The sequence below is a fragment of the Acinonyx jubatus genome, chromosome A2 (assembly GCF_027475565.1).
Source record: "Acinonyx jubatus isolate Ajub_Pintada_27869175 chromosome A2, VMU_Ajub_asm_v1.0, whole genome shotgun sequence".
NCBI classification, from domain to species: domain Eukaryota; kingdom Metazoa; phylum Chordata; class Mammalia; order Carnivora; family Felidae; genus Acinonyx; species Acinonyx jubatus.
The window spans coordinates 115228019-115255950 of NC_069383.1; the positions used below are offsets into that span (position 1 = coordinate 115228019).

Consider the following 27932-nt stretch of genomic DNA (forward strand, 5'->3'; position numbering starts at 1 on the left):
CTTGATCTCAGCTCAGTTCTTCTTTTTTAATGTTTATTTATTTTGAGAAAGAAAGCACAAGTCGGGGAGGGGCAGAGAGAGAGAAGGAGACAGAGAATCCCAAGTAGGATCCATGCTCAGTGTGGAGCCCAACTTGGGGCTCGATCTCACAACTGTGAGATCAAGACCTGAGCCAAAATCAAGAGTTGGATGCTTAACCAACTGTGCCACCCAGGCACCTCTCAGCTCAGGTCTTGATCTCAGGGTCGTGAGTTCAAGCCCCATGTTGGGATCCCCACTGGGAACGAAGCCTACTTAAGAAAAAATAAGCAAATAAAAATTAAAAATAAATAAATAAAACACGGTGAAAAAGAAAAGAAAGAAAAATTAAAAATCAAACACATACATACATAAAACCAGGGTGGGTGGCCTGGCTGGCTCAGTAGAGCATGTGACTCTTGGTCTTGGGGTTGATCTTGATCTTCGAGCCCCATATTGGGTGTAGAGATTACTTAAGGAAATTTAAAAAATAAAAATAATAAAAACAAAAGAAAAGGGACTGAGCATGAAGACAGTTGCTTGTATTTGCAATGCGCCTCCCCACTTCAAGCCTTTAAAGAAACACAGTTCTCACAACAGAGCCTGTTTGAAGTAATACTGAGACATACCCTACCTATTTTCTTTACTCAGCACCATTTAATGTATTAAAGAACACGTTTTTTTAAACTCAAAATAGGAAAACATCACAGTCTCTTAAGAGCAATACATTTGATACAGTCATAAGATTTCAAATGAAAAACATATTATTCATGCTACAGGTTTTTAATCCTCCTGGACAACACACAAAACAACACAGTACTCAATCTACATGGTTTCACAAGAGAAACACGAATTTCATTTGGACAAAGACAGGTTTAAAAAAAAAACAACCAACACTGAACTAATCCTTACGTTCTTACATCCCCCATCCCATCCCACCCTCAAATATGTACTGCTACCAGCTCCCCAGGATTTCTTTCTTCCCACCCAACAGCTCGTAACACAGCAGACACTGAGAGGTGTGTCACTGAATGAGTGCTACAGTGCGTTTAAGAAACAAAAGCTAATCAATTTGTTGAATGTTGAAAGAGGGGCTTAAGATTAGGTGAAACAAAGTCTAGGGGAAACTGTGGAGCATTGTCTTGTTCATGCTGATTTCAGAGCACAGGAATTGTGCTCAAAGGTTAGTACAGGAACTAGAGATACCAAGAAATATCCCACTGTTTACAAAAGGAAGACCGCACTAATGTCTGAAAAGAGTTTATAATACCATGGGAAAATATTTAAGTTACAAAGTTATAACTGAGAAGGTAGAATACAAAACTGTATATTCAGTATGATTTTAACTATGTAAAACCAAACCAACCACAAGATGCCCTAAAGAGGCTAAAAGTTCAAAATGTTTAGTGGCTGTATTCAAGTAATATATCTACAGTGATCTTTTTTTTTTTTTTCCTTTTACTTTACTGTCTTTACCAAAATGTTCTCTACTGGGGGGATTTTTTTTTTTTTAAACTATTAGTTACCAAAAAAAAAAAATAAGACTGATAGAAGTATTGCATTTGAATTAATCAATTTAAGTCCAGCCTATAAGAAAGGATCTGTACATTTATAAAACTATAAAACATTCTTAGCTACTCCAGGAATCCATTCTGTGTTGTGAGTAATCCCAGAGATGGAGGGCTTCCTTCCTCCACCTCTCTTCCAGCCAGGTGCAAAGTCTCACCAGTTCCTGCCTGATGAAAAATGCTAAACCAGGCAGCCTCGTGAGTCCACATGAACCCAAGAGTGGCTCTCCTCAGTGGTCCCCAGCGCCCAAAACCACTGGCCCCTGGTTAAAATGCTGGCAGCATTAAAAAAAAAAAAAAAAATGCTAAGCCAAACAGAAATGTAATGGATTTACAAAAAGTAACAGAAATATCCACACTTGGCAAAAACCTATTTGCAGTACAGCAGTAGCTCCTTAATACTAGAATTAAGAGGAGAGCTATTTTCTCCTATCTTCAGTTCAGCTGTCAAGTTTAAAAAAAGTGATCACCACAAAGCTAATCCTGGTTTAGAAACAAATAAAAGAGCACTGCAACAACAGCGGACACAGAAAAGCACAAAATTTAGAAAGTTATAAAAAGTGCTTTCTATAAAAGTAATTCCCTTTAAAACATTTGTTTATGGTATACACCGTAAGGTCCCACCTCCCCACCCCCCAAAAAAAGGGCAAAACCTCCAAACACTTTCTACCAAAGTATCCACTGGTTTGTTCATTCAACAAACACTGACTGAAGGCTCATAATGTGTGAGGCACTGGGGTCTCAAAGAGAAGACAGACTTGTCCCTGCCTCAAAGACATGTCTGTCTTCTCCAAGTGGGAGGCTGACATGTCACCAACCACAACACAGCAATTAAAAGCAGATGCCACTGTTTTCTTACAATTTTAGAGTATGCTGCAATTCTCATTGAAGCACTTACACAAAAGTCCTTACATACAAACTTTCCTGACTTACTAGGAGGCAAAATGCAACTACTTGATGAATACCTGAATACTTATAGAAAGGGCAGGCATTAAATTACATTTCGTGACATTTGCCCCTAAACATCACAATGCCTAGTGAAGTCAGTTAACTTTCCTTTAAGCAATGGAGGAATTTTCCCTCCGGGAATGAGACACCTTGAATCTGAGAATAAGTGACCAGTCCTAAATGTAGATCAAGACTAGTCAGTACCATCTAAGGCCGAGACTCAGGAGTGCAAATTTCATTTCAGTTTCATTTCATTTCATTTCAGTCTCCCCTTCCATCCGCTGGTTTTCAATATGCTCCTGTGTCAGCCGCTCCAGGTCTTTCCTTACATTCGGATGGTCTTCCAGATCTTCATAGAGTGATCTCACGATGTCCAGTCTCCTGTAATTCTCAGGCTTGACTAGGCTTCGGACAACCTGGAGGCACCGCTCTTTCAGAGTATACACTGTAAATGCAGAAAACCAAAACCTCAGCAGCAGACTCGGGCCTTGGGACAAGAAATGAGCAAGATGCTTTGCCAACCATAGCAATTCCATTTACTACAGAAGGACCTCACTCTGGAGGAAAAAAAATTGAGTACATGTGTTGTGGCAGAGGGGAATGTGATCGCCCTCATGGACATCTCATGGTATGCATGACCTTGTATAATAACTTCCCCTTATAAGAGGGCTGGGCTTGTGATGTGCTTTAATTAATTGAACGTGGGTGACGTGACATTGTGCCAATTCTGAACCTACGCTTTAAGTAGCCCTGGCAACTTAAGGGCACCTGGGAGGCTCAGTCAGTTGAGCGTCACAATCCCAGAGCTGTGGGACTGTGCCCTGCATCAGACTCTGCACTGAGTGTGGAACCACTTAAGGTCCTCTCTCTCTCTCTCTCTCTCTCTCTCTCTCTCTCTCTCCCTCCCTCCCTCCCTCCCTCCCTCTTTCCCTCTCCCCTGCTCACACTCCAAAATAAAAAATTAAGAGGTGCCTGGGTGGCTCAGTCAGTTGAGTGTCTGGCTCTTGATTTCTGCTCAAGTCATGCTCTCACAGTAAATGAGATCAAGCCCCGTGTTGGGCTGTACACTGACAGCATGGAGTCTGCTTGGGATTCTCTCTCTCTCCTCTCTCTGTCCCTCCCCCGCCCCTCTCAAGATAAGTAAATAAACTTTTAAAAATATATTAATTAGATTAAATTAAAAATTGTTTAGTTTTTAAAAATTAAAAAAAAAAAAGAAGCCCTGGCAACTCCTGCTTTTATGTTCTCAGGAGTCCCGAGCCACCCGGCAGGAGACACCACACAAAGAGGGTCATGCCCTGAGAAAGCATAGGAGAGAGGCTCAACCTCCTGCCAACCTGCCAGCAGAAGTCAGCCACACCAACCACCACCAGTGAGCAGAAACCCCCCTCGCTGATCTCAGCCCAGACTGTAGAATTATGAACAAATAAAAAGGTGGTTGTTATTCTGGGGTAGCTCTCACACAGCAACATATAACCAAACAGTCTGTAACTGGATTTGAGGGACTCCAAGTCTATTTTATTTCTACTTTTGGGGGGCGCCTGGGTGGCTCAGTCAGTTAAGCAACTGACTTCGGCTCAGGTCATGACTTCCTGGTTTATGGGTTTGAGCCCACATCAGGCTCTGTGCTGACAGCTCGGAGCCTGCAGCCTGCTTCGGATTCTGTGTCTCCCTCCCTCTGCCCCTCCTGAGCTCGCACTGTCTCTCTCTCAAAAATTAATAAACATTAAAAAATTTTTAAGATTTTATTTGTATTTTTTATTATTTTTAGTCTATTTTTTTATTTTGACAAAGGGAGAGAGAGAGAGAGAGAGAGAGAGAGAGAGAGAGAGAGCACACAAGCAGGAGAGGGGCAGAGAGAGAAAATTCTAAGCAGGCTCCGCACTGTCAGCGTAGAGCCCAATGCGGGGCTCGATCTCACAAACCCAGACCTTAAATCGAGAGTCAGATGCTTAACTGACTGATCCACCCAGGTACCCCTCCAATTCTATTTTAAGCTCACTGGGAAACTGACACTGTAAGGGTATCCTATAAGGCAAAATTTACTACATTTATCAATTTAACTTACCGATTTTTATACACCTACTTCCTTAAGATAGGATCTATACATACATATCAGTTTGAACCTTATGAAGCTACATGTATTTGGGTGTTTAATATTTTATTTTAAAATCATCTTTACACCTAACATGGTGCTTGAACTCACAACCCCGAGATCAAGAGTCGCATGCTCCACCAAATGAGGTAGCCAGGTGCCCCAGTATTTGGAGTTTTTTAACCCACTAGAACAGTTTATTTGGGTTCAACCTAATAAAATCAATCGAGTTTTGTTTTTGTTTTTTTAATTTGCATCCAAGTTAGTTAGCATATAGTGCAACAATGATTTCAGGAGTAGATTCCTTAATACCCCTTACCCGTTTAGCCCATCCCCCCTCCCACAACCCCTCCAGTAACCCTCTGTTTGTTCTCCATATTTAAGAGTCTCTTCTGTTTCGTCCCCCTGCCTGTTTTTATATTATTTTTGCTTCCCTTCCCTTGTGTTCATCTGTTCTGTGTCTTAAAGTCCTCATATGAGTGAAGTCATGATATTTGTCTTTCTCTGACTGATTTCACTTAGCATAACACCCTCTAGTTCCATCCACATAGTTGCAAATGGCAAGAGTTCATTCTTTTTGATTGCCAAGGAACACTCCATTATATACATATACCGCATCTTCTTTATCCATTCATCCATCGATGGACATTTGGGCTCTTTCCATACTTTGGCTATTGTCGACAGTGCTGCTATAAACATGGGGGTGCATCTGCCCCCTTTGAAACAGCACACCTGTATCCCTTGGATAAATACCTAGTAGTGCAATTGCTGGGCCATAGGTCATTTTCTATTTAAAATCAAATGAGTTTTAAACAAATCATAAACCATGATATTAACATTCAATTTGGTGTGTTTTTTTTAACCCCTGATTGGCATTGTGAGCTTGAGTGGGTTAAATAACATTAAAAGGTACAACACTAGGGATGCCCAGGCAGCTAAGTGTCCAACTCTTGATTTCCGCTCAGGTCATGATCTCATAGCGTACAGCCTGCTCAAGATCCTCTCTCTCCCTCTCCCTCTGACCTTCCTCTACTCACAGGCACACTCTCTCACACTCTCAGAAAAAAAAGAAAAAAAAAAGATACAACACTAGAAGCCATGATATCTCATTCTCTATACTTTATTCTTCTCTAAGACTCTAGGGCATAATTCTGCTCTAAGGCCAGGGAAACGAAAATGTATTCATAATTACATGAGATATTTTACTTATTTATTAAATTTTGTAAGTAATCTCTACTCCCAATGTGAGGCGTGAACTCACAACCCTAAGATCAAGAGTCACATGCTCTACCGACTGAACCAGCCAGGTACCCTGACAATCAGGTATTTTAATTCAGCTCATTTCTGACAAGCCCAAAGAGCTTCTGAGCAACCACATCTTTGTTCAATATAGAAGATACAAATAAATTAGTTCCATTTTATTTATAGTGGAGAAAAGGACACAGAAAGGTTGGATAACTTGACTAGCATCCAGCAAAAACCAATAAAGGTTTGGATCCTTCAAGTTGCTTATTCTCTACTTATTCCAACAGCCTTATCTTTTGATTTATCATTTTTAATTAAATAATTATTTATTTATTTTTAAGTAGGATCTATGGTCAATATGGGGCTTGAATTCACGATGCTGAGATCAAGAATCACATGTTTTACCCACTGAGCCCAGCCAGGCACCCCAGCCTTATCTTTTTATAAAGTAAGATAGAACATCAGTACCTGGCAGTGTGATGTTGGCAAAAATAGGCTGTCCATCAACATTGAGAGATGGCACAAATAGTTCAGTTTGGTTAACCAGAAGCCCATCATATGTCCCTGCATCACGGAAAAGCCAAAGGTGACCTGTTAAAACAAGAAGAGGCTGTTATGTAGCCACACACCCATTTCCTTCATCTTCCTGGATTGACCCTGAAGTCCTTGCCTCCCACACTACTTAAATATCTTACTAAGCCCTCCCAGTAATATTACCTTACTCAGTCCTCACAACAGATCTATTTACAGATGAGCAAATAGATCTGAAAAAGCCAAGTGACTTGCTCAAGGCAACGAGGACAGTAAGGGAAAAAGAGCAGATACTTGAGGCTTCAAATACAGCACCCTTTCTGCTACCATGGTCAAAAAGCAAATACATGCATTGCGAATCACACCCAACACTGCAAACTAAAAGAACTTCACCAACTCTTTACATCTGTGCTTCTCAAGAACAAGAAGATGCAAAAAGATCATGTTCAGAAAAGGAAGCCACACAGAAAAGGGTACATTCTGTATGAATAGACCAAACTAATTTATGGTGTGAAAAATCAAAAGAATGGTTGCCTCTGAAAGGGAGGGGACTGAGTGGAAAGGGGCAGGAAGGAACTTCCGGGAGTGATGGAAATGTTTTAACCTATAGTTTGATCTAGGTGTCGTATTTGTCAAAAACGCATCAATCTCTAAGATCTGTGCGTTTTACTGTATGTAAGGTATACGTGAATTTAGAAACAAATACATCATATGCAAAAAGAGAGAGAGACAGAGACAGAGAGAGAGAGAGAGAGAGAGGAAGAAGGCAACCCCCCCCCCCTTCCCCAGGACTAACATTCTGTTTAAGGCAGGTGGAAAGCATGTCTGAATGTGTTCCTGGGACACAAATGTACTTGAAGATTTGGTGGGAAATTTTAAGAAATGTAAACTGGTAAAAAAAAATTTTATTATAGTAAAACTTACATAAAATTGACCATTTTAACCATTTTAAGTGTACTGTTCAGTGCCATTAAGTACATTCACACAGTAAGTAATTTTTTTTTTATTGTTTATTTATTTTTGAAAGGCAGAGAGACGGAGCGTGAGTGGGGGAGGGGCAGAGAGAGAGGGAGACAGAACTTGAGGCAGGCTCCAGGCTCTGAGCTGTCAGCAGAGCCCGATGCGGGGCTTGAACCCACGGACTGCGAGATCATGACCTGAGCTGGGAGTGGGATGCTTAACCTACTGAGCCAACCAGGCGCCCCTCATGGTAGGTAATTTTTAAAAAGTTTATATTAAGGGGCACCTGAGTGGTCCAGTCAGTTGAGGGGCAGACTCTAGGTTTTGTTGGCTCAGGTCATGGTCTGCCCCTCTCTCTCTCCGCCCCCTCTCTCAAAATAAATAAAACTTAAAAAAAAAGAAAAAAAGATTCTCTAAAAAAAAATTTATGTTAACTCAAGCACAGATAAATTTTGGATGAAAAGAACAAAATTTCACACAATTTCCTAGATAAAATAGAAGACTACAGAAATGTTGATCCCTGGAAGAACTGTGTTCTCCCTCCTTTAATATCAGGGGAAGTTTGGAGTAAAGGTCTGAGAAACATTACCGCGTACTCTCAAGGCAAAACGATCCATTGGAAAGCTGTCCTTAACTGAAACTTACACACCCCTTCCCTTCACTAAGCTAGGTGCCTGCTCCAAGCTCCCACGGGCCGCTGTGCTCCGTTCCTCCTGCAGCAACTGTGACACTGGCTTGTTCTCATCTGTTTATGCATGCATCTGTCTCCCCGACTGGACTGTGTTCTCCATGAAGGGCAGGGACCTAACGCGGACCTGGCCCACTGGGGACACTCGGGAGTGTGAGATTCTCTCAGAGACGTAATGAACAAACGGGCATTAGGTACGGAGCACTTTTAGGGGTAAATATACGTGTAAGGGGGAAAAGCCACCTCCGATACAAATTACTCAGTCCTATAAGAAAGAATTGGCTACCACCTAGTAGCAGCGTCAACCTGGATCTGTCACAACCTCTCTGGGGCACCAGCAGGCGTTCGCGGCGCCCCGGGACAAAGCAGGAGGCGCGGGCCGGGCTGGGCCGGCCCGGGCCAGGGCGACCCCGGCTCACCTACCTCGGTAGCTATGGATGCGGCGGCCCGTGCCGGGCGGCAGCGTCGGGTACGGCTGCGGCTCGCCGTCGAAGTTGAGCCACACTGGCAGCACGACGCGCGGACTGCGGTTGCAGAAGATGACCTGAGACGGCTCGCAAGAGTTCACTGAGCGTAGCACCGGTCGCGGCTGCCCAGCCTCCATCTCCTCCTCGGCTCCCGGCTCTTCGGGGTCAGACTCTTCCGGGCCAGACTCCTCGGCGCCCGACTCCTCCCCGCCGTACTCTTCAGGGCCCACCTCCTCCGCGTCCACCTCCTCCACACCGGCCTCGGCCTCTTCCAAGTTCCCTGCCTTCCGGGGCATTACCTCCCGGAGCCTAGACAACCCGGGCCTCGCCGCCTGGGATTTGTGGGGCCGTACGGGGTGGGGCGTGGCGCGCGTGCGTGCGCGTCCCCGCAAGCGTGCGTGCTGTTTCTGCGCGCTCTCGGTCGGTTGTGGAAGATGGTCGCAGAAATGGCCGGCTTGAGACTGTGCGCAAGCGCAGGTGGAACCTCCAGCCACAGGAACCGAGCATTCAGGAGGCAGAGGCTGACGCTGGGCCACCTCGTCCACGGTTTCCTCTGTAAAGTGGATTCTTTTTTCGCACCGATAAGTTTTGACACAGCATTTCCTTAGCTTCATTTATTCTAAGACCTTCATGGTTTTTGCCATATTCTCCCTACCAAATGCGCTATTTTTTTTTAATGTTTTTTTTTTCAACGTTTATTTTTTTTGGGACAGAGACAGACAGAGCATGAACGGGGGAGGGGCAGAGAGAGAGGGAGACACAGAATCGGAGACAGGCTCCAGGCTCTGAGCCATCAGCCCAGAGCCTGACGCGGGGCTCAAACTCACGGACCGCGAGATCGCGACCCGGCTGAAGTCGGACGCTCAACCGACTGCGCCACCCAGGCGCCCCATCGCTATTATTTATTTAATAATTTTCTCGTTTGTTTTGTCTCCATCTTCGGTCACAAAATTCGAATTTTGTGTAGAAGAATATAATAAAGTCAAAATGTCCGTCTCCTCCTAGTTTCCCCCAGCCACCCATAAAGACTCCGCGGAGACAAGAAGTATTACCAGTTTTTGTGCTTCCTTTAAAAAAAAAAATTTTTTTTTTTAACATTTATTTATTTTTGAGAGAGAGGGAGACACAGGATCCGAAGCAGGCTCCAGGCTCCAAGCTGTCAGCACAGAGCCTGATGCGGGGTTCAAACCCGCGAACCTTGAGGTGAGATCATGACCTGAGTCTGGCGCTCAATCGACTGAGCCACCCAGGTGCCCCTTTGTGCTTCCTTTTAAAGGTATTCTGTACATATGCAAAGCAGTTGAACAAGTTTAAGAAATTTTATATTACTACCATCAGTGGAAATTCGCTCTCATTTGCCACGTAAGAGTACAGTGGGACTAAGTTAAATGAAAACAAAACAGTTAAATTTTATCTATACTCTGTTAAAAGCTCTCAGCCTGCTCTTTCTTGGTTCGACGGGTTAGCCAAGTGTTAGATGTTAAGCACCAAGTATTAGCTGTGAAACCAACTTTGTCCTGGACGTAATCAAAAGGATTAACGGAAATTGAAAATGGGATAATATTTGATACTGCAGTCTATGTGCGATTTGAAATTCACATCCACCTGAGTTCTCATTCCAGGTGTAGCTTCAGATCTGTGATGTTGGGCAGAATTCTTTAAATTCTCTGAGACCTTGCTCATTTTTAAAAAGTATGTCCCAGGGGCGCCCGGGTGGCACAGTCATGATCTCAAGGGTTCCTGAGTTTGAGCCCCACATTGGGCTATGCACTGATTGATGGTGCAGAGCCTGCTTGGGATTCTCTCTTCTCTGTGCCCCTCCCCGACTTGTGCTCACTCTCTCTTTCTAAATAAATAAATTTTATTATATATATATAGTCCCCTAACCAAGTGTTGAGGGGGAAGTGGTGTCTAGTACATAGTAAGCACTCAGAGCAATTCTCAGCAGTTAATATTATAAATTAAACACATTGTCTCAGTCCTGAAAATGTTCACAGGCTACTGGGCAAGCATACAAGACATGCTGTTAGAATATGATATTGATTGTAGAAGAGCAAGGTGTAAAGTCGTTTGCTGGACCTGAAAAATTCAGGCAAGGCTTCCCAGGAGTTTTATCTGGGATGAACTTTGAAGAATAGAGCTAAAAGTTTTCCCTTCCCATTTACCATCAGACAAATACCCACCTAGGATGTCAGATAAGGGCTCATTGGCAGACTTCCCAATCCAGTTTTCTTCTCATTGGTTTTGTATCCTGCCTCTAAGTCCAGGACTCCGACAGTCCTACCACTTACTGAAAATCCATTTGGAGGCCCAAGCCAAAGAGAGACATATATTTATGCTCATAGACCAACACTATGGCCCTAACATTTAAAAGAAATGGCAGAGGGAGAATGGACAAATAAAAATTTTTTGTTTGGCTATACTCCTGGGCAGCTGTTCTCAACCAAATCTGCAAAAGCAGAAGAGGTTTTGATTTGTGATTTTAGATGTATGATGACCCATTGGAACAACTTCATTCCAGTTTCTTCAATTGCCTGACAAGAAAGACTGATGCAAAATTCTCCACAAACCATACTGGAAAATGGCAACCCTATCAAAATGAGAGGCGGCTTATTTAGAGTTTGGAAATGAATAAAAATGCACGGGGCGGGGGGGCACCTGGGTGGCTCAGTCAGTTGAGTGTTTAACTTCTGCTCAGGTTAGGATCTCACAGTTCGTGGGTTTGAGCACCGTTTCAGGTTGTGTGCTGACAGCTCAGAGCCTGGAGCCTGCTTCAGATTCTGTGTCTCCCTCTCTCTCTCTGCCCCTCCCTCACTCATTTCTCTCTCTCAAAATAATAAACATTAAAAAATTTAAAAATACAGGGGGAAAAGCTATCAAATTGTATGTATAGTGTGGTGACCTTTATGCAGTTATTTCCCCACCCCCATTTTTTAGAATATAGTTTTATTACCTTTGTAATGAAAACTAAATCAGTTCCTCCTTTTTCCCCCAGTCTTGAGATATAATTGACCCAAATCAATTTTTTTTTTAATACTTTTTATTTTTAAGTAATCTCTACATCCAACATGGGGCTTGAACTCATGACCCCGAGATCGAATTACATGGTTTTCTGCCACCCCTGGGTGGCTCAGTTAAGCCTCTGACTTCAGCTCAGGCCATGATCTCGCAGTTTGTGAGTTCAAGTCTGCAATGGGCTCTGTGCTGACAGCTCAGAGCCTGGAGCCTGCTTTGGATTCTGTCTCCCTCTCTCTCTGCCCCTCCCACGCTTGCACTCCATGTCTCTCTCCCTCTCAAAAAATAAAACATTTACATATAAATGTTTTATTTTTAAAAATTGGAAGCATGTATAAGGGTGTGCAGACGGTGGTCAGAGGAGTGTGCTGGATTAGAGGTTCATCATCTCCTGCCTTGTTGAAAATGATGGCAAGAGTCCCATCCAAGGAGTCAGGCAAATCTACAAAGGAACACCAGAACCTTGGGTGATTTTGCCATGGAGTTTCCTTGAAAGTACATTATACAAAGTATCCTGATGGCTTCCAGCAGGAAGAGTGGCCAGCAGGGATGACCTCCAGCTATATTGAACATCAACATGGAAACATTTGTGGAGGAAAACCCCAAGGAAAGATAGGACTTCCTGTTAAATTACAATGGTTCAGAGACATCAAAATTTACAAGATTCATTCCAACATACCCTCATTTGTACTTCCAGGTTAGTAAAGTGAAACATACCAGTTTAATAATATTACAGAAATGCCTATATCCGTAAAATGAGAGCAGTTATTTAAATGCAAGGCTTAAGACTGATATTACATCATTGCAAATAATTACAAAGACTATTTAAGAGGAAGGAAAACATGTTTTAGGATATACCAAGGAAAACTAGAGGCTATATTGTTCTTACATTACACTTTCCACTATGCAAAAGCAAACATGAAGAGAGGAATAGAAGAAAATACACCTAAATATTTTAATATAACTGGTTATTTCTCTCCCCTTCTACTTTAATGTCTTTTATAAATTTTCCTTTAGAAGGATACATTCTGCCTTGTTTATATTTTGACCAATTAGAAAATACAAAGAAGTACAAATAATAAAGCAAACACTGATAATCTCACCGTACAAATTCAACAGTATGTTATCACATTTACTTTTTTATTTTTTTCAACAAAACATATGATGAAGCTAAAATCCCCTTTAACATCCACTCTGGTCCCATTTCCCTCCTTCCTCCCCAGGAGCAATAACTATCTCAAGTTGGACGTGTATCTATTCAGGCTCTTTTCCCCCCTAAATTTATTTTAAATTTACATATAGAATTCACATTTTGGTGTATAGATCCAAGTTTTGACAAAACAGTCACGTAACCATCACCACAGCTAAGATATAGAGTATCTCATCACCCCCAAAAGATGCTGTGACCAACCTCTACCTGTAGGCCTAAGCCTTGACAACCACTGATCTCTCTTCTGTCCCTCGTGTTGCTTTTCCCACAATGTCATGTAATGGAATCACGCAGTACATAGCCTTTTGAGCCTGGCTTTTTACTTGGCATAATCAATTTGAGATTCATCCATGTTGTAGCAACAGCTTATTCCTTCTCATTGCCAAATGGTATTCCGCCATCCACTCACTAACTGAAGGACACTGAGTTGTTCCCAGTTTTCAGCAATCATGAACAAAGCTGCTATAAACATTTGCATACAGGTTGTTTTGTGTGTGTGTGAACATAAGTTTTCACTTGTCCTAAGTGAGAATCATCTAGGAGTGAAATCGTTGGGTCACACGGGAAGTGTGTTTTCCCGCAGTGGCTCTATCACTGCATTCTCACCAGCAACGCAGGCAGGCGTGTTCCAGTTGCTCCACATCCTCGCCTGCACTTGGTATTAGTTTTTTTGTTATTTTAAAGTTTTAGCTCTTCTAATAGATCGTATAGTGGGAATTCACTAAGGTTTTAATTTGTGTTTCCCAGTGACTGGCAATGTTGAGTGTCTTTTCATGAGCTTATTTGCCATCGTTTTGTCTCTGAAGCCCTTTGAACATTTATTAGATTTTTTATTGATGAATTTTGATAGTTCTTTTATCCAGGCCAATTTTTAGTGCTTCTCATACACTTATGCATACCTATAATCTATATGCAGTATCGTATGACTATCACAGGTGTTTAAAAAAAACAAACAAACAAACAACTAAAACTAAAGTAACCAAATAACAGAAAAACTTGATTCTGACAAATAAAACTTTAGCCAATGATATCTTTCCTATTTAATAAAGTTGATACTGCATTGTTCCTCTATGTTCTTTTTTTCCTGAGTTTTTAAATGAAATGTCATTTTGGTATCCTCTGGGTTGTTCGATAAAATACCAGTGAACCATGACTACATTATACTCTCTAAGAGCAGGATCTATATGTCTGTTTCTCACCATTTTATCTCCAGTGCCTTACGCACAGGAGACATACAATGTATTTGATGCTAATAAACAACTTCTTAGGCATAGTGTTTGTCAAAGCCAAACTGAATTACTTATTGAATTAAACATTTTCCTTTTAAAAAAAGTATATTAATAAAGTGTTTCTCCTTATAATGCACTTATTGTCCATGTGAACTCTTAAAGTCACACTGGGATTATCACATTAAATGAGTTCAAATTTGGGGATAAAATAAATACTCTCAATTCAAAAATATGTTATATGAATATATATAAATTCTTTGTACTATTCTTATAACTTTTCTACAAGCCTGAAAATTGTTTCACAATAAAATTATTTGTTTAAAAACATGTTATTGTTGGGGGATGCAGATTAAGGCACAATAACAACCTCATACTTGGGTCATCTCAACAAACCCAAAGGTGCCCAAAGAGCCACAGGAAACCCTGCCCCAGAGTTTTTTGATGCAAACACTGATGCCAAAGGGTGACACTTAGCTAAACATGACAGTTGCTCTTTGTTCTGTCAGGTTATCAATGCGTTCCAAGGAGAGGCTGATAAAGGACCAGCACTGCACAGAAAACAGAAACCTGATGTGTGAGTCCTTGAATAGCTCTGCACATAGCGGGGATAAGGAAACCTGGGTTTTAGTTTTGGCCTGGCCTGAGCAGGTAAGTGGATGGGCATGTCACACAACCTGTCTGGATTTGTTTATTCATTTCTAAAATGGCAAGAGTAGACTTGATTATCCCTAAAATTCTTTCTCGTCTTAGTTCTGTGAGTTTTATTGCTAGCTAATCCTAATCTTTAGACAACTTGGTATTAAGGTTAGCTTTTCTTCAGAAAATAAACCTGAGAGCCCTAAATCACCTGATTTTCTGTTATATAATCTACTTGACAACCACACCTGCCTTCAGACAGCAGCTGTATTTTTGTACAGTTCCTAATGGCACCGACTGTCTACAAACTGTCAGAGTAACTCACATTCTCCAAAGCCAAGTTTGGACAAAGATTTTCTCACATGCAACAGTCTGAAACTGAGTACAATAGCTGGGAAGGAGCCTGGAGGTGAACAATGGCCTTTCTGTCCCACTCAGCATGGCCTACAATAACAAATACTGTTTATAAACATGCCTTCAGCTTTATGAAATAAAGGTGGAAAATTCAAAGTACTAAGTAACAAGAGCAACATAACAGAACTTCGTACGTCTCTAATGCCAAAAACATCAGTTCCCTATTTCTTCCTGCTTCTGAAATCTAAGTCAAGCTTAGTTTTTCAAGAGATTGAAAACTGTTTTATTATCAAGAGATGTGTAATCCTCATAGCTCACTGGCTCAAACCCCCTACTTTTTAGTTTTTTGATAAATATGCAAATTAAACCAAATTGCAGGGCAGAAATTATTTCCAAGTATGAGACAATGAAGAGGTTCTCTTGAAGGTTCCTATGGATGGTGAAGAGATTTGTCATAGATAGCTCATTTCCCACTCACATTAGAAAACAGGAAAGTCCTTCAGAATGATCTTTCTTCAGAAATCATTAAGATGTCATAAGGAAAGGAAGAGAGGCACCATGCGGGTAACTTCCCTATGTCAAACCTCAGAAGAAAATGAACTCAATCTAGTTTTTCATTATGATGAGGTGACTGAGAACAACTGGAATTTAGCAAATCTGAGCATATTTTATCCTTCTGAAACTCTATCTTCTTACAGTTCAAATCAAAAGAACTACCCTATCAACCTCTTAGTTTTGTTATAAGCACTGAACATTAGTGTTTAAAAGAAAGACCAGAATGATTTAATAAATGCAGATTAAAATGTAAAATAGAACTTTATCATCCTCAGTAAGGATAAAATATTAGTATTTTGGAACTGTTACTGCTTAAGTTGAAGAAGCTGACACTCTGGAGACAAAAATAAATGGTTGTTTAACCTAACAATACGGACTGCAATGACCTGTGAGCAAAGACTCATATGACATGAGAGTAAATTCCAGTTTCTGGAGTCTGACCAGATAAGGTCTTTCAGAAGGGGGATACAGCTGCTTCTTTTGGCTCAACCCAAAATAGCTGGAGGAAGCACTAGAGTGGATTAAATTCCTTAGGCAAGGCTTCCAGAACATACAGCAGAAAATCAAACCTTCAGAGAAAGGAAGCGGTTAGGAGCAAAACTATGCAACACAGACATAAATGCAAACGGTATTTGCCAGACACAGCAAGGACAGCCTGTGAAGCCTTCTTAACAAAAGAAAAGATGGAAGCATGTAAGGCTAACACAGGTTTGTAGTGTCTCGTGTGAGGACAGTGAAAGGGCACTGGCCTGGGAATGAGAAAATAAATTTTAGATTTCATATACCACAGTCAGAATCAAAGAATGGTTAGAACAGTCTGAGTCAGGTAGGTCCAGGTTCAAATCCTAGTTCCTTCCCTTACTTCGTATGGCTTTGGACAAGTTTTAGCCTCTCAAAACTAGTTCGTCACCTATTACACGGAGATAGGAATGCCTACTTCTTCAAGTCTGAGGATTAAATGAAATAAAGTACAAAAAGCAATGAGCACATCTAGCACATGTAATAATAAATTATAGACAACACAAGCTACATATCCTTGAGCAAACCAGGGCCTCATTTTATAAAGGGAGTGGTAACACAGAAAAGCACTCTCACACCTTGAAGTGCCAGAGGTGATGAAGGGGTTACTACCAGCGGGAGGCTGTGTTCCCTTGTTTCCCACATCAAATATTATTAGTTGTTTTCCTTACAACCAGCAAGTTACCATTAGCAACATGGCATTACTTAGGACACTAACTTTTTTTAGAAATGTTACTTCAGTATCAATAAATTAACAGATTAGTATCCATACAACCATAAGGAATTTATTGAGCATTTTATAAAGGAAGGGTTTTTCCTGTTTCTGTTGGTTACCATCACTTTTTCCCCTATCACTAACTCATGGTATAGTCCTTGCATATAGCAGGAACCCAATAAAGGTCTGCTACTCTGACTGCGGAGCACCAGATGACCTACATCTTGAACTTTAGAAGTACTTACTTCATCCTGGACAGGACAGAGCTATTATGAATAATGAACTCAAGTGACTCAAGTGACTGTTAAGAGCACTGTACTGATGAGCTCAACAGTGTTCAAAAATAACACTATAGGAAAGGATGTCAGGTTTGTCTCCATTGAAAAACACTATTTTTAAATGAAGGTACTACTTAAAATGACCTTCCAAAGGTCTAAGGAGAGGTTCCAAAAGATGTGACAATGCAAAGCAGCTTGGGCTCTACCAGTCAATTTAATTGGTGTTTATTGACCACCCGCCTTCCTCAAGGCACCTAGCTGGGCAATACAGGAAAAGGTACTCATGTATATTACACCAGGTAGACACTACACAAGAGAATGACTCATAACAAGATCAAATCCAGAGCTGAAGTGTAGTGTTAGCATGGCAAGATGGGATGGGAGGGATTGAGAAAAGGAAAAGGGCAGTACTAAATGAAAAGTAAAGTCTAGGAGAACTTTCTAGAAGAGGTTTGACTCAAGCTACCCTTGAATAGCAAATACGATTTGAATGGAGGGAAATGTGTGTGCTTGGAGCATAAGGACTTCTATGTGACTGAAACAGAGATTCTACATAAGAAATAAACCTTTAGAAGTAGGGTGGCCTAAGTTCATAGCAAGTTTTGGATTCCAGAATGAAAAGTTTTAGACCCTTCTGTTTAAACTCTTTGCTTTTCAAAAGAAATAGACATTTAGCTCTTACCTGATAAAACTAATAGTCTGCCCTGGGCTGCGGTTAAACTGTGTGGATGCTGACATTTCAGTAGTCTAGAAGCATCATGCCTGATTCAGTGCTGTAGCTTTTATTGGAGCATGACATGCCTACATAGTAAATACCTGGGAAATGTCTGCTGAATGACCAAATGATTCCCCAGGATGTATCAGTCAGCTAAAAGTCCAAACATGGAGGGGCTCCAGCTGGTAGGCAACCTAGACTTTGATCAAAGAGCAACATCTGAGAGTTTTATGTCAGAGTAATCATCCCGCACGTCACATTTCTGTGGAATGGGTGAGCCCCATCTCTAGCTCCTCTCCCCACCACAATCACAGCAGTCAAATAAAGTTGAGGAGTTTATTAGGGAAATATGAGAGGCAAAGACACCCCAAGTGACAGAAAGAAAATTCTGAAAATGTCCCTTCAAGCCAAGTGGGGGCCTGGCCTTGACCTCCCCAAAAGGACAAGAAACTGGTGGGTTACCAACAACATTCTCTTGTGGCCACCTTGCTGGGGCATAAGTGTCTCAGACAGGACTGCCTCCCACCCCCCCACCAAAGGTGGAAAGGAGACAAAGACTGTTTATAGAACCAATGCAGAGGCAATGAGAGCTGTAAGGAAAGTGTGTGTGTGTGTGTGTGTGTTGTGTGTGTGAGAGAGAGAGAGAGACAGAGAGAGACAGAGAGAGAGAGAAAAGGAGGTGGGGAGGACCTTAACAAAGAGTCCCAGGCGTCTGGCTCTGCACGCCTCAAATACGTTGACAAACAGTTCTACAAAATGTTACTTAAAAGGTAAAATGCCTAATGTTGTTTCCAAGAGTTCCCCTGGACTTCTTCCCACATGCCACATCACACACCGATGTACATGGCAGAGCCCAAAGGCCACGCTTTTGAAAAAAGAAAAACAAGAATAAGCCCTGTTGCTCTTTAAGGAGAGAGGAAGGAGCTGAGGCTGCTGGGGCCTTTCCCACGTAGGCCTGTGTTCTGTAAAGCAACTTCCCAGCAGCAGCATGGCACAGTTCTAGGTGAGGGTCTCACCTTTTGTCACCTGTCAAAGGAAATTGACAATTAGATAAATTCACAAAGAGTAAAAAAATCTTTTTATAGATCCTAGGTAGTTGGGAGTGGTAAGAAAGATAACAGCTTTGGAGTCCAGAAACCTGGGTCAAATCCAGGGAACTGAGTCCATTAACTTCTCTAAGGCTGTTATTGCTTCCATGTTTGTTTCAGTAACAAGTAGAAATGTGCATTCTCTCTGCACAACCCTTGCCTAGCATCATGAGGAAGTACCTTCCCTGACATACTCACCCGTGCTTCAATGTACTCTATTCTCCGTTCGAGGGCTGTCAATTTCTCGTTTAGTGTTGCAAGTCTTGAACGACAAGACATATCTGGTAAAAGGAGACTGATGTTCAGGATTAATGTCATTCCAAATAGAGACACACACACGCACGCGCGCGCGCACGCACGTACGTACACACAGCCCCTAGCTGAAGAGGAGGAATGATATATCATGCAGAGCCCAAATGAGAGCAGATGGGCAAAGCAGGGGAATGCAGAAGAGGTGAGAATTATATTAGGAACACAGCTGCTTAGAATGGACCTGCTGAACTTCCTACCAAGGGTGGTAGGCAGAGAAAATAACCCCTAAAGATGTCCATGACCTAATCCCCCAAACCTGTGAATATGTATCCTACACGATAAAAAGGACTTTGTGGATATGATTAAGTTTAAGGACCCTGAGATCCAGGATTATCCAGATGGACACAATCTAATCACAAATCCTAAATATAAGAGACAGGGAAAAGGTGGAGGAAGAAGAAGAGATTCAAAGTGTGAGGGGAACTCAACCTGCTATTGCTGCCTTTGAAGATGGAGGAAGAAGACCATGAGCCAAAGGATGCCAGTGACCTTGAGAAGCTGCGAACAGCCCTCAGCTGAAAGCCAGCCAGGAAATAGAGATCTCAGGCCTACAGCCACAAGAAACTGAATTCTGCCAGCAACTCAATGAGCAAGGAAATGGATCTTCTCCTAGAGTCTCCAGAAAGAAAGGCAGCCCTGCTGACACCCTGATTTTAGCCCAGGGAACTGATGTTGGACTTCCCATCTACTCAGCTTAAAACAATAAACTTATGTGATAAAAGGGGCTAAAGTTATGGTAACTTGTTATGGCAGCCAGTAAAAACTAACACACCAACACTGTACAGGTGGCTATTTGCTAAAAGGCAAACCAAGAGTTTCAAGAAAGGGGAAGCAACAAGAGGAAGAAAATAATCTCAACAGGGAGGAGAAACAGAGGCCAAGAAAGCAGCAGAGACTGTGGAGAGGAGGAAAGGCATCACTGCTTTTGCTCTAGGAAGGTACTTAATGTGTCATCACTATGTGTGCAGGCATTTCAGAATGAGAAAAAACTTGGGAGAACATCAAATACCCTGTGAAGCCCACATTCCATCTGTGGAAAACAGCAAAACTCCTTTTCTTCCTTTATCCTTCTAATCTTCTTTCTCTACCTCATCCAAAATGAAACCTCAGATTTCCCCTAAAATACCTTTTCCTCTGCAAACTCCTCTAACAGAAACCACTTTACTACTCTTTCCCCAACCATTCTCAACACATAGGAGAAAAGGTTTCTAGACATGCTAATTATTTCCTACCTCTTCAACTTCACTGTTTGCTCATCCTCAATAATCTTCACTTTTTAAGCCTAAAATATCCTCTCTCCAAGACAGTCTCCCACTCAATGATTTAACATTTAGCTCACAACTTCCTCTTCATCTCTTCCTTGTTATGCAAAAGCACTTGGGCATCTATTTCAACAAATTTTCCTTCACCCAGATTTTGCCTCAACCCCACATCCAAATCTTCCCATGTCCAAATCTTCTCCATGTCCAAATCTTACTCATCTTGCCTGTCTAAACATTCTCCTTCAAGGTTCACTTCAAATTGGGCCTCTGAGAGGTCTGTGACAGATGGATATAATTCTCCCTCTGCTGTACATTTATGGTTGAATTTATAGTTTATGTACTTGGTCTTAGTTATCATTTCCCCCTTTGAATACAGATTTAACAAATAAGAATGTTCACCACTTGGGGCGCCTGGATGGCTCAGTTGGTTAAGCATCCGACTTCGGCTCAGGTCATGATCTCACAGTTTGTAAGTTCAAGCCCCACATCGGGCTCTGTGCTGACAGCTTAGAGCCTGGAGCCTTCTTAGAATTCTGTATCTCCTTCCCTCTCTCTGCTCCTCCCCTGCTCATGCTTTGTCTCTCTCTCGCTCTCCTTCAAAAAAATAAAAAATAAAAAATAAAAAAAAGAATGTTCACCACTATTACTTACGAATGATTTCATGAAGTAGGGCATATTTATGAAAGACTATTAAAACCAACCATTAAAAATTACAAGTTTGCATCTTTTTAACAAGTCACTAAAAAAACAAACAAAAAAGGCATCATTTTAACAAATCATTAAAAAACAAAACAAGGGGTGCCTGGGTGGCTCATTTGCTTAAGTGTCCGAATAAGAGTTCAAGCCCTAGGTCAGGCTCTGTGCTGACAGCTCAGAGCCAGGAGCCTGCTTCAGATTCTTCCTCTCCCTCTCTCTCTGCCCCTCCCCTGTGCGCAAACAAAATTACAAGGTTGAATACTCAATGACACGAGAAAATGCTCATGCTACATAGCCCAATGATATTTATATATTTATAATTTATCATTTATTTCCATGTCTGCTCCCCACTAGAATGAGTTCATCAAAGGCAGATACTGACTCTTATTAATCTTTGAAATATTAGTATCTTGCCTGGCACAGAGATGTTTTTGAAAAAAAAAAAAAAAAAGATGGATTCTGGCATATTGGTATCAGTAGAACAAAAAATTGGCTCTAGTGTGACTCTACTAATTCTACAAGTGGGGAAACCAAAGCCCATCTTGGATAACTGATGGGACAAAATAGTAAGTAGCATAGCTGAGTTCAGAACCCAGTTCGCTTACTGCCCTGGATGGTACCTTCCCACCACACACAACATTACCATCTTTAGGAACCTCTGAGGCCGTAATTTATTCCCCACATCTCTCTCTCTCTCTCTCTCTCTCTCTCTCTCTCTCTCAAGTTTGTTTATTTTGAGAGAGAGAGAGAGAGAGAGCATGTGCAGGGGAGGGGCAAAGAGAAAGGGAGAATCCTAAGCAAGCTCTGTGCTATCAGCGCAGAGCCCAAAGCAGGGCTCAAACTCACGAAACTGAAATCATGACCTGAGCCAAAATTAAGAGTCAGACACTTAACTGACTGAGGCACCCAGGTGTCCCTATTCCCCACATCTCTCTTTTTAATGTTTATTTATTTTTGATAGAGAAACAGACAGAATGCGAGGTGGCGGGAGGGGCAGAGAGTGAGACACAGGATCTGAAGCAGGTTCCAGGCTCCAAGCTGTCAGCAGAGCCCGATGTGGGGCTCGAACTTACGAACTGTGAGATCATGACCTGAGCAGAAGTTGGACACTCAACTGACTGAGCCTGGAGTCCCCTCCCCACATCTCTTAAAATATGCTTATAGCCTGACTCTTCCATTTACTGGTTCCTTTTTTTCTTTTTGTTTCCATACTAGGTATTTTCCCACTCACCCATCTTCATTATTCTTTTTTAAAAATAGCCTAATTGATATATAATTTATATACCATGAACTTCACTTGCTTAAAGTATACAATTCAATAGTTTTTAGAACAGAGTTGTACAGCCATCACCATAATCTAATTTTAGAACATCCTCATAATCCCTACATGAAACCTTGTACCAATGAGCAGTCATTCCCCATTCGGCCTTACCCCAACTGCTGGCAACCATTCATCTTTCTGTCTCTATGGATTTGCCTATTCTGGACATTCTCCATTCCTCTTTTAAATCGTTTTGTTTATCTGCTAGTGCTGCTTCTTCTAATTCCTAGATCTAGCTTGAGTACAAAGACCTCAGCACCCTCCTTTTCCTGGATCCACCTTCACTGCCAGGATGGCCCAACAGGACCAAATCTCTCTCAATCTGGTTTTTAGCAGCTCAAAGGCACACCATGTATGCTATTCAGTAAGAGCATGAATGTTACCACTAACAACCTGTCATTTCCCATAAAAAGAAACATGCCAAAATTATCTGCAGGGGGGTGGGGTGGTGAGAGGGAGGGTTCCTTCCTGGACAGCTGTTTCTGTTCTAGCTCTGTAAATTTGGTAATGAATCCGAATCCAAGAACAACACTATGTTACTGACCTAAATGGGTAAGCACTGTTGAGAAATATATAACCTCCAGAATATATAACTCCAGAAACTAGTCATTATTTCAGATCCCAAGAAATACATATTGATTCAAGCAAAACACTGAAAGCACTCAGCAGCTGAACAAATCTGAAACCAGAGCGCATTTATGAGTGTGTTATCACCAGACTTTAACTGAAGACAGCAGCAGTCCTAGCCAGGGTGCTTGATACTGTGTATCCATTACCACTACTGACAAATGCCAGTTACCAGCTCCTCTGAACTCTTAATGCACATAACCTTAGCCTGCAAAAATCAACACTGTCATTCTCTTGAACTGCTGTTGTAGTTACTTCTTACTTCTCTGACAGAATTCTAAATTTCTCAGGAGTGGCTACCATTTACTCTTATTTATTCCTTTTTCAGAGGATGTGTCACATAGCTGGGATCATAACAGGCATGCTACATTTGTTGGCTAAGTATAAAAACTGACATTTAGAAAAATATCACTTATTATTTTTGTTACACTTCTCTGCACAGATTAGCTTTAGAATCAGATAAAATGGTATAAAAATAAAAAGCTATCTTCCGTGACAATCTGTTTTTAGAAGTGTCCCCAATTCAAGGTACAGAACAGGCCAAGTGTTTGGGTGTTATCACTGCCTTAAGATCTATGGGTTCTCAGGTTCAGGTGGGTGGTCCACCTATATTACTCTCACCTGCTGGAATCACAGGGTAAAAGCTATTTAGTCATTAGCTAACAGTTTCCTCTGCAAAGTACACGGCCTACAGAGACTCTCTGTGGCCAGGATGGGGACTGGAGGATTGCTGCCATTTCCAAAGAGCTCCAGATGCCCCCTCAAAGTAAACTCCTGGTAAATCTCTGTACCACCAAATCATATTATTATAAATTCAATATAAGCCCTACATCTACACATCAGAACTGAGGAGTCACACTAAGGACTTAGAGTGGGAAAATATATCCCTCACAAGTTCATCCTGAGTCATTCAATGCCAAGACAATATATTCAAGTGTTACATGATTTATCCAGTTTCTCGGCCTGTTGGTCCTGGTCGAAACTCTTCTATCAATGACATGCTCAGTCTTCAAGAACTTGCCTCAGGTACGCCTAAGTACTAAGTCAAATGGCTTTAGCTTTTTACCTTGCTTCATAATTCCATTCTTAATTGCAATTAATTGTCATTTTTCTTTAAAGGACTAAATTCATTTCCCACAATCTTCAAAAACTATTTAGTAATTACTCCAAACATTAGGCCACTAGCATCGCATTAAGGGAGAATAATGGCTTAAGCTAAGGAAATCCTTAAGATCCAATCCTCAACACTGGAATTGTGTGTGACTTTTCCTCAGTCTAGGACTTGTTGGAAATCTCAAATAAAAAGAAAAGTCTTTATCCTCTATTTGATCACAAAATGTGATTCACACATTTGATAAAATTTCAGTGCAGGTATTCCCTTGTTTATAAAGCAAGAAAAGAGGCATTTCTCCCCTGCAAATCCTGAGCTCAAACTCTTCAATTTCTGGTCAGTTCCAAGCCTCATCTGCTATAAAGCTAGTGACTATAAGATGGCAAGAAGATTTATGTCAAAGATAAATGTACATGAATTAAAAGTTTATTAACACAATTCAGTGCTCAGAAATGAAGTTATTACGTTACCCAGATCCAAATCCGGGGAAGTGACATGCTAGATCACTTTTAAATTTTGAGTAACAGTCCCAGCGTTACTTGTAATTTTAGATGCTTTACTGATTTCATTGACATTCTTAATACTTTGATTGGATTTTCTGATCCTACCAGATAGGTGAAGTCTTTTAATTCTGCTTTTTAAAGTTAAAACTCTCCATGTCAGTGATTTTTCCAACTACTTTCCACTGCCTTTCCCAACTAAGCCAAAGTCTCAAAGCTGTGATCTTATCTTTCCATCTTTCCCCTAGCATGCAATATTTTGGTTTCTCTTCTCCAGCCCTCTCTCTGAAGGAAGATTATGAGTAAAGAATGCTGTGATCAACCTCCAATAATAGTTCAACTCTCCAGGAAAGCAGGAGAAACCAATTATGAGAACTAACATTGAAAGAGTTTGCACAGAACTTAGGAAGAAAGAAACTGAGGAAACCCAGACTATCTGAGTAGCAGGGTAAATAGGTTCAGTATTTCTTAGATGTTTTCAGTTCACTGCAATCCATTAGTGTAGCCTCCGACTTGAGTCTCCTAGCTCCAAATCCATGTATCTTTTTTACTAAACCATACTCCTTCACTCATGGTCCTTAAACAATTTCAGGATACATGAGATCTATGATTTGTTGACTATCATTCCCTCCTACAACCTCTATCTATACCGAGTTATGGGTGCGAGTATGTATCAATTGCATATATATTTATACTGTTCTCTCATGAATACTGCCCTCACCCTCATTCCCTGGTGAGAAAATCCATCATGCCAAGGCACATCAAGATTATAATCTTAAACACTTTGTAAGTAAATACATTAATACAAAACCGATGTTCCGAAGCTGTCATTATTTCATCTTCAAGACAGAAATTCCTTGAAAGCAGGAAATGATTCTTATTCTCTGTCCTCCAGAGTGGAGCTTTGAGAGAGCGCTTTGTACTGAGATCTAGTTTCTCTTGCTGATGCTTTCTAAGAAAATTCATGTTCTGTTACCTTACTCCTCAGAATGCATCAGTCCTCTGACTGGAAAATTAATTACTTTAAATCATTTTTATACATCAGTTTCCACTACTTAGTCTTAGTTGCTTGCGGCTGAAGTGCTGGAACAGGAGCACACTAGTTGGAAAAAGATCACTAGATGTCATCCTTACACCTTGCAATTACTTAAGTAAGTCTACCCAGGGCCTAGTTCGGCTAAAGAAACAGTTGGGAGAAGATGGGATGGGAGTCTCTGTTACATGTTTGCTGTCCAGAAGGACACGGAACAATGCATCAAGAATTTAAGACTATCACAAGCAAGCCACGCCTAGGAAAGATTTTGCCAAAAGCAGAATACCAACTATCGGCTAAATACTAGCAATACAGAAAGCTCCATATCTTTAAAAATCTGGACTTTACTTCTGATCTCGTCTCCTACCACTCTCAGGACAAGAAACACGAGAGACGGGAAGGGGCGACTAAAAGGCATGGCGCTAAAATGATCCTGAAAACGATGAGGAAACTTCAAGAGACTTAAACAAGCAGCGACACGGCTGCGGCTGCATTCTGAAAGGCGCACATTGAGCGCAAAGTGGGAACTGGAATGGAAGCGGGTCACAAAGGAAGCAGGGAGGCTACTGCTGAGAGAAGAAAAGAAGAAAAGAGAAGAAAAGACGGTGGATGGAGCGATCTGAAGAGTCTGGAAAAAGGAAGGACTTGTTAACGGATCTGGGGTGATAGCAATGAAGCCGATGAGCTCAGCCTGGCGCAGGATAACCCCACAGGCACTGCCCAGTGGAGCCTGAGGATCAGAGCGAGAGGGGGAAGGTGGACTCCGAAAGGAGGACGCGAAAACCAGCCCGGAGAAAGCCCCTTCAAAGCTTCTGAGCGCCATCGCCAAACTGCCTGAGTGGCCTTCGACCCACCCTCGCCTCCCCCTGCTCGCCCGCTGACCGAACGAGTTGAGAAAGTCCGCGATTTTCTTGATGCTGCTGGTGATGACCTCAATGTACTCCCGGTTCGCCCAGTCCTGGTGAATCTCCCGCTGCACCGGATCCTCTTGACCCGCCATGGCTGCCGCCTAAGGAGGAGCGACTGCGCAGGCGCCTCGACCCTCCAGGCCAGCAGTGCGTCTGCGCTGCCAGTCCACACCCATGCCTTGACACCCACAAATCCACGAACATTGTGATGCGCCTGCGCGATGTCAAGTCCTCGCCTGCGTTTCAGTTCTGCTCCCACGCCCCTGAAAAAAGTCGCATCAAAAACCAGCGGGGAGACTGGAATGCGCAAGCGCCGAGACACTCCCTACCCATCACGTACCCGACCCTGGGCGGTTTTGGTCGTTGCGGGGCACGTGACCACGTGACACCCACTGCCCTAGCTGCTCCAAACTAAGGTTTGTGTCAGCAATAAGTTGGGTACAGTGAATTAAGCCACATTAAATACAACTCATTTTAAAAATGGCTTTCAACAACGCAATATGATGCCCACCTTGCAACCATCAAATGAACAAAATATTATTTTTTTCTAAACAATAATATCTAGTGGTGGAGAGGCGGAGGGGAAATTGATAGACTCCTAAATAGCTGGTCACACTGTAAACTGGCACAACTCCTTAAGGAAATTTATAAATTGATAGCAAGAACTGTCAAAAAATTCAAACTTTTTTGACCTAAACATTAAGAAAATCGTTTAAAAAAGGGGTGGGGGGAGACAGTTTAAGCACAAAGGTGCTCTTTGTGACATTGTCTATTTAAAAAAACAAAACAACTATATCTCCACAGTTGGGGAATAACTAAGCGATGGTATAGCCACCTACGACGATATCATGCAGCTACTTAATATAATTAATACCATTGCTATTTAAATAAAATGGCAATTATGAACTCTATGACACATCACATACGTGATAAATGAAGGGGAAAACAAAATACAACATTTTCTTTGATTGCAATTATATGAAAATTACATCTGCTTGAGGACAAAAAGTATATACAAAAAATGTCACTGTCTTGTTTACTAACGTAGTGGAATTATGAACAATTTTAGATTTGTTTAAGAGAGTATTTACAGTCTGCTTTGTGCAATACATGCACTGGGAAGAAACCTTTACTAACAGTCCTTTACTCAGAAACGAGATTTTACAAGCTATAAAGCTACTTTTGTAGCTTTTACCTCACTGGACCCTCACAAACCCTGTGGAAGGAAATCAGGAAGAGGTTTCTCTTGATGACAAAGTTAAAGGTCACACAGTCAAATAAGTGGTGGACCTTCACCAGTTGATTCCTGACTCCAATATCTTTTCACT

The 27932-nt window shown here is 41.6% G+C and overlaps 2 protein-coding genes across 3 annotated transcripts; both read right to left on the reverse strand.

Annotated features, from left to right (window-relative positions):
• Positions 1 to 653: 653 nt before the first annotated feature.
• On the reverse strand, positions 654 to 9129 carry VHL (von Hippel-Lindau tumor suppressor). Of its 2 annotated transcripts, XM_027042611.2 has the most exons (3): positions 8477 to 8918; positions 6343 to 6465; positions 654 to 2979 (listed from the first exon to the last, which is right to left on the reverse strand). In XM_027042611.2, exons 1-3 carry the CDS (start codon positions 8814 to 8816, stop codon positions 2786 to 2788), a joined length of 657 nt encoding a protein of 218 aa, XP_026898412.1. In that variant the 5' UTR covers positions 8817 to 8918; the 3' UTR covers positions 654 to 2785. The 2 variants fall into 2 exon arrangements, with proteins under 2 accessions (XP_026898412.1, XP_026898413.1); XM_027042612.2 differs by lacking the exon at positions 6343 to 6465 and having other exon boundaries at positions 8477 to 9129.
• An 8939-nt stretch (positions 9130 to 18068) lies between these two features.
• BRK1 (BRICK1 subunit of SCAR/WAVE actin nucleating complex) lies at positions 18069 to 26760 on the reverse strand. The gene is made up of 3 exons (XM_015069351.3): positions 26579 to 26760; positions 19033 to 19115; positions 18069 to 18772 (listed from the first exon to the last, which is right to left on the reverse strand). The coding sequence occupies exons 1-3, from the start codon at positions 26694 to 26696 to the stop codon at positions 18746 to 18748; spliced, it is 228 nt and encodes a 75-aa protein (XP_014924837.1). The 5' UTR covers positions 26697 to 26760; the 3' UTR covers positions 18069 to 18745.
• Between the last annotated feature and the right edge of the window lie 1172 nt (positions 26761 to 27932).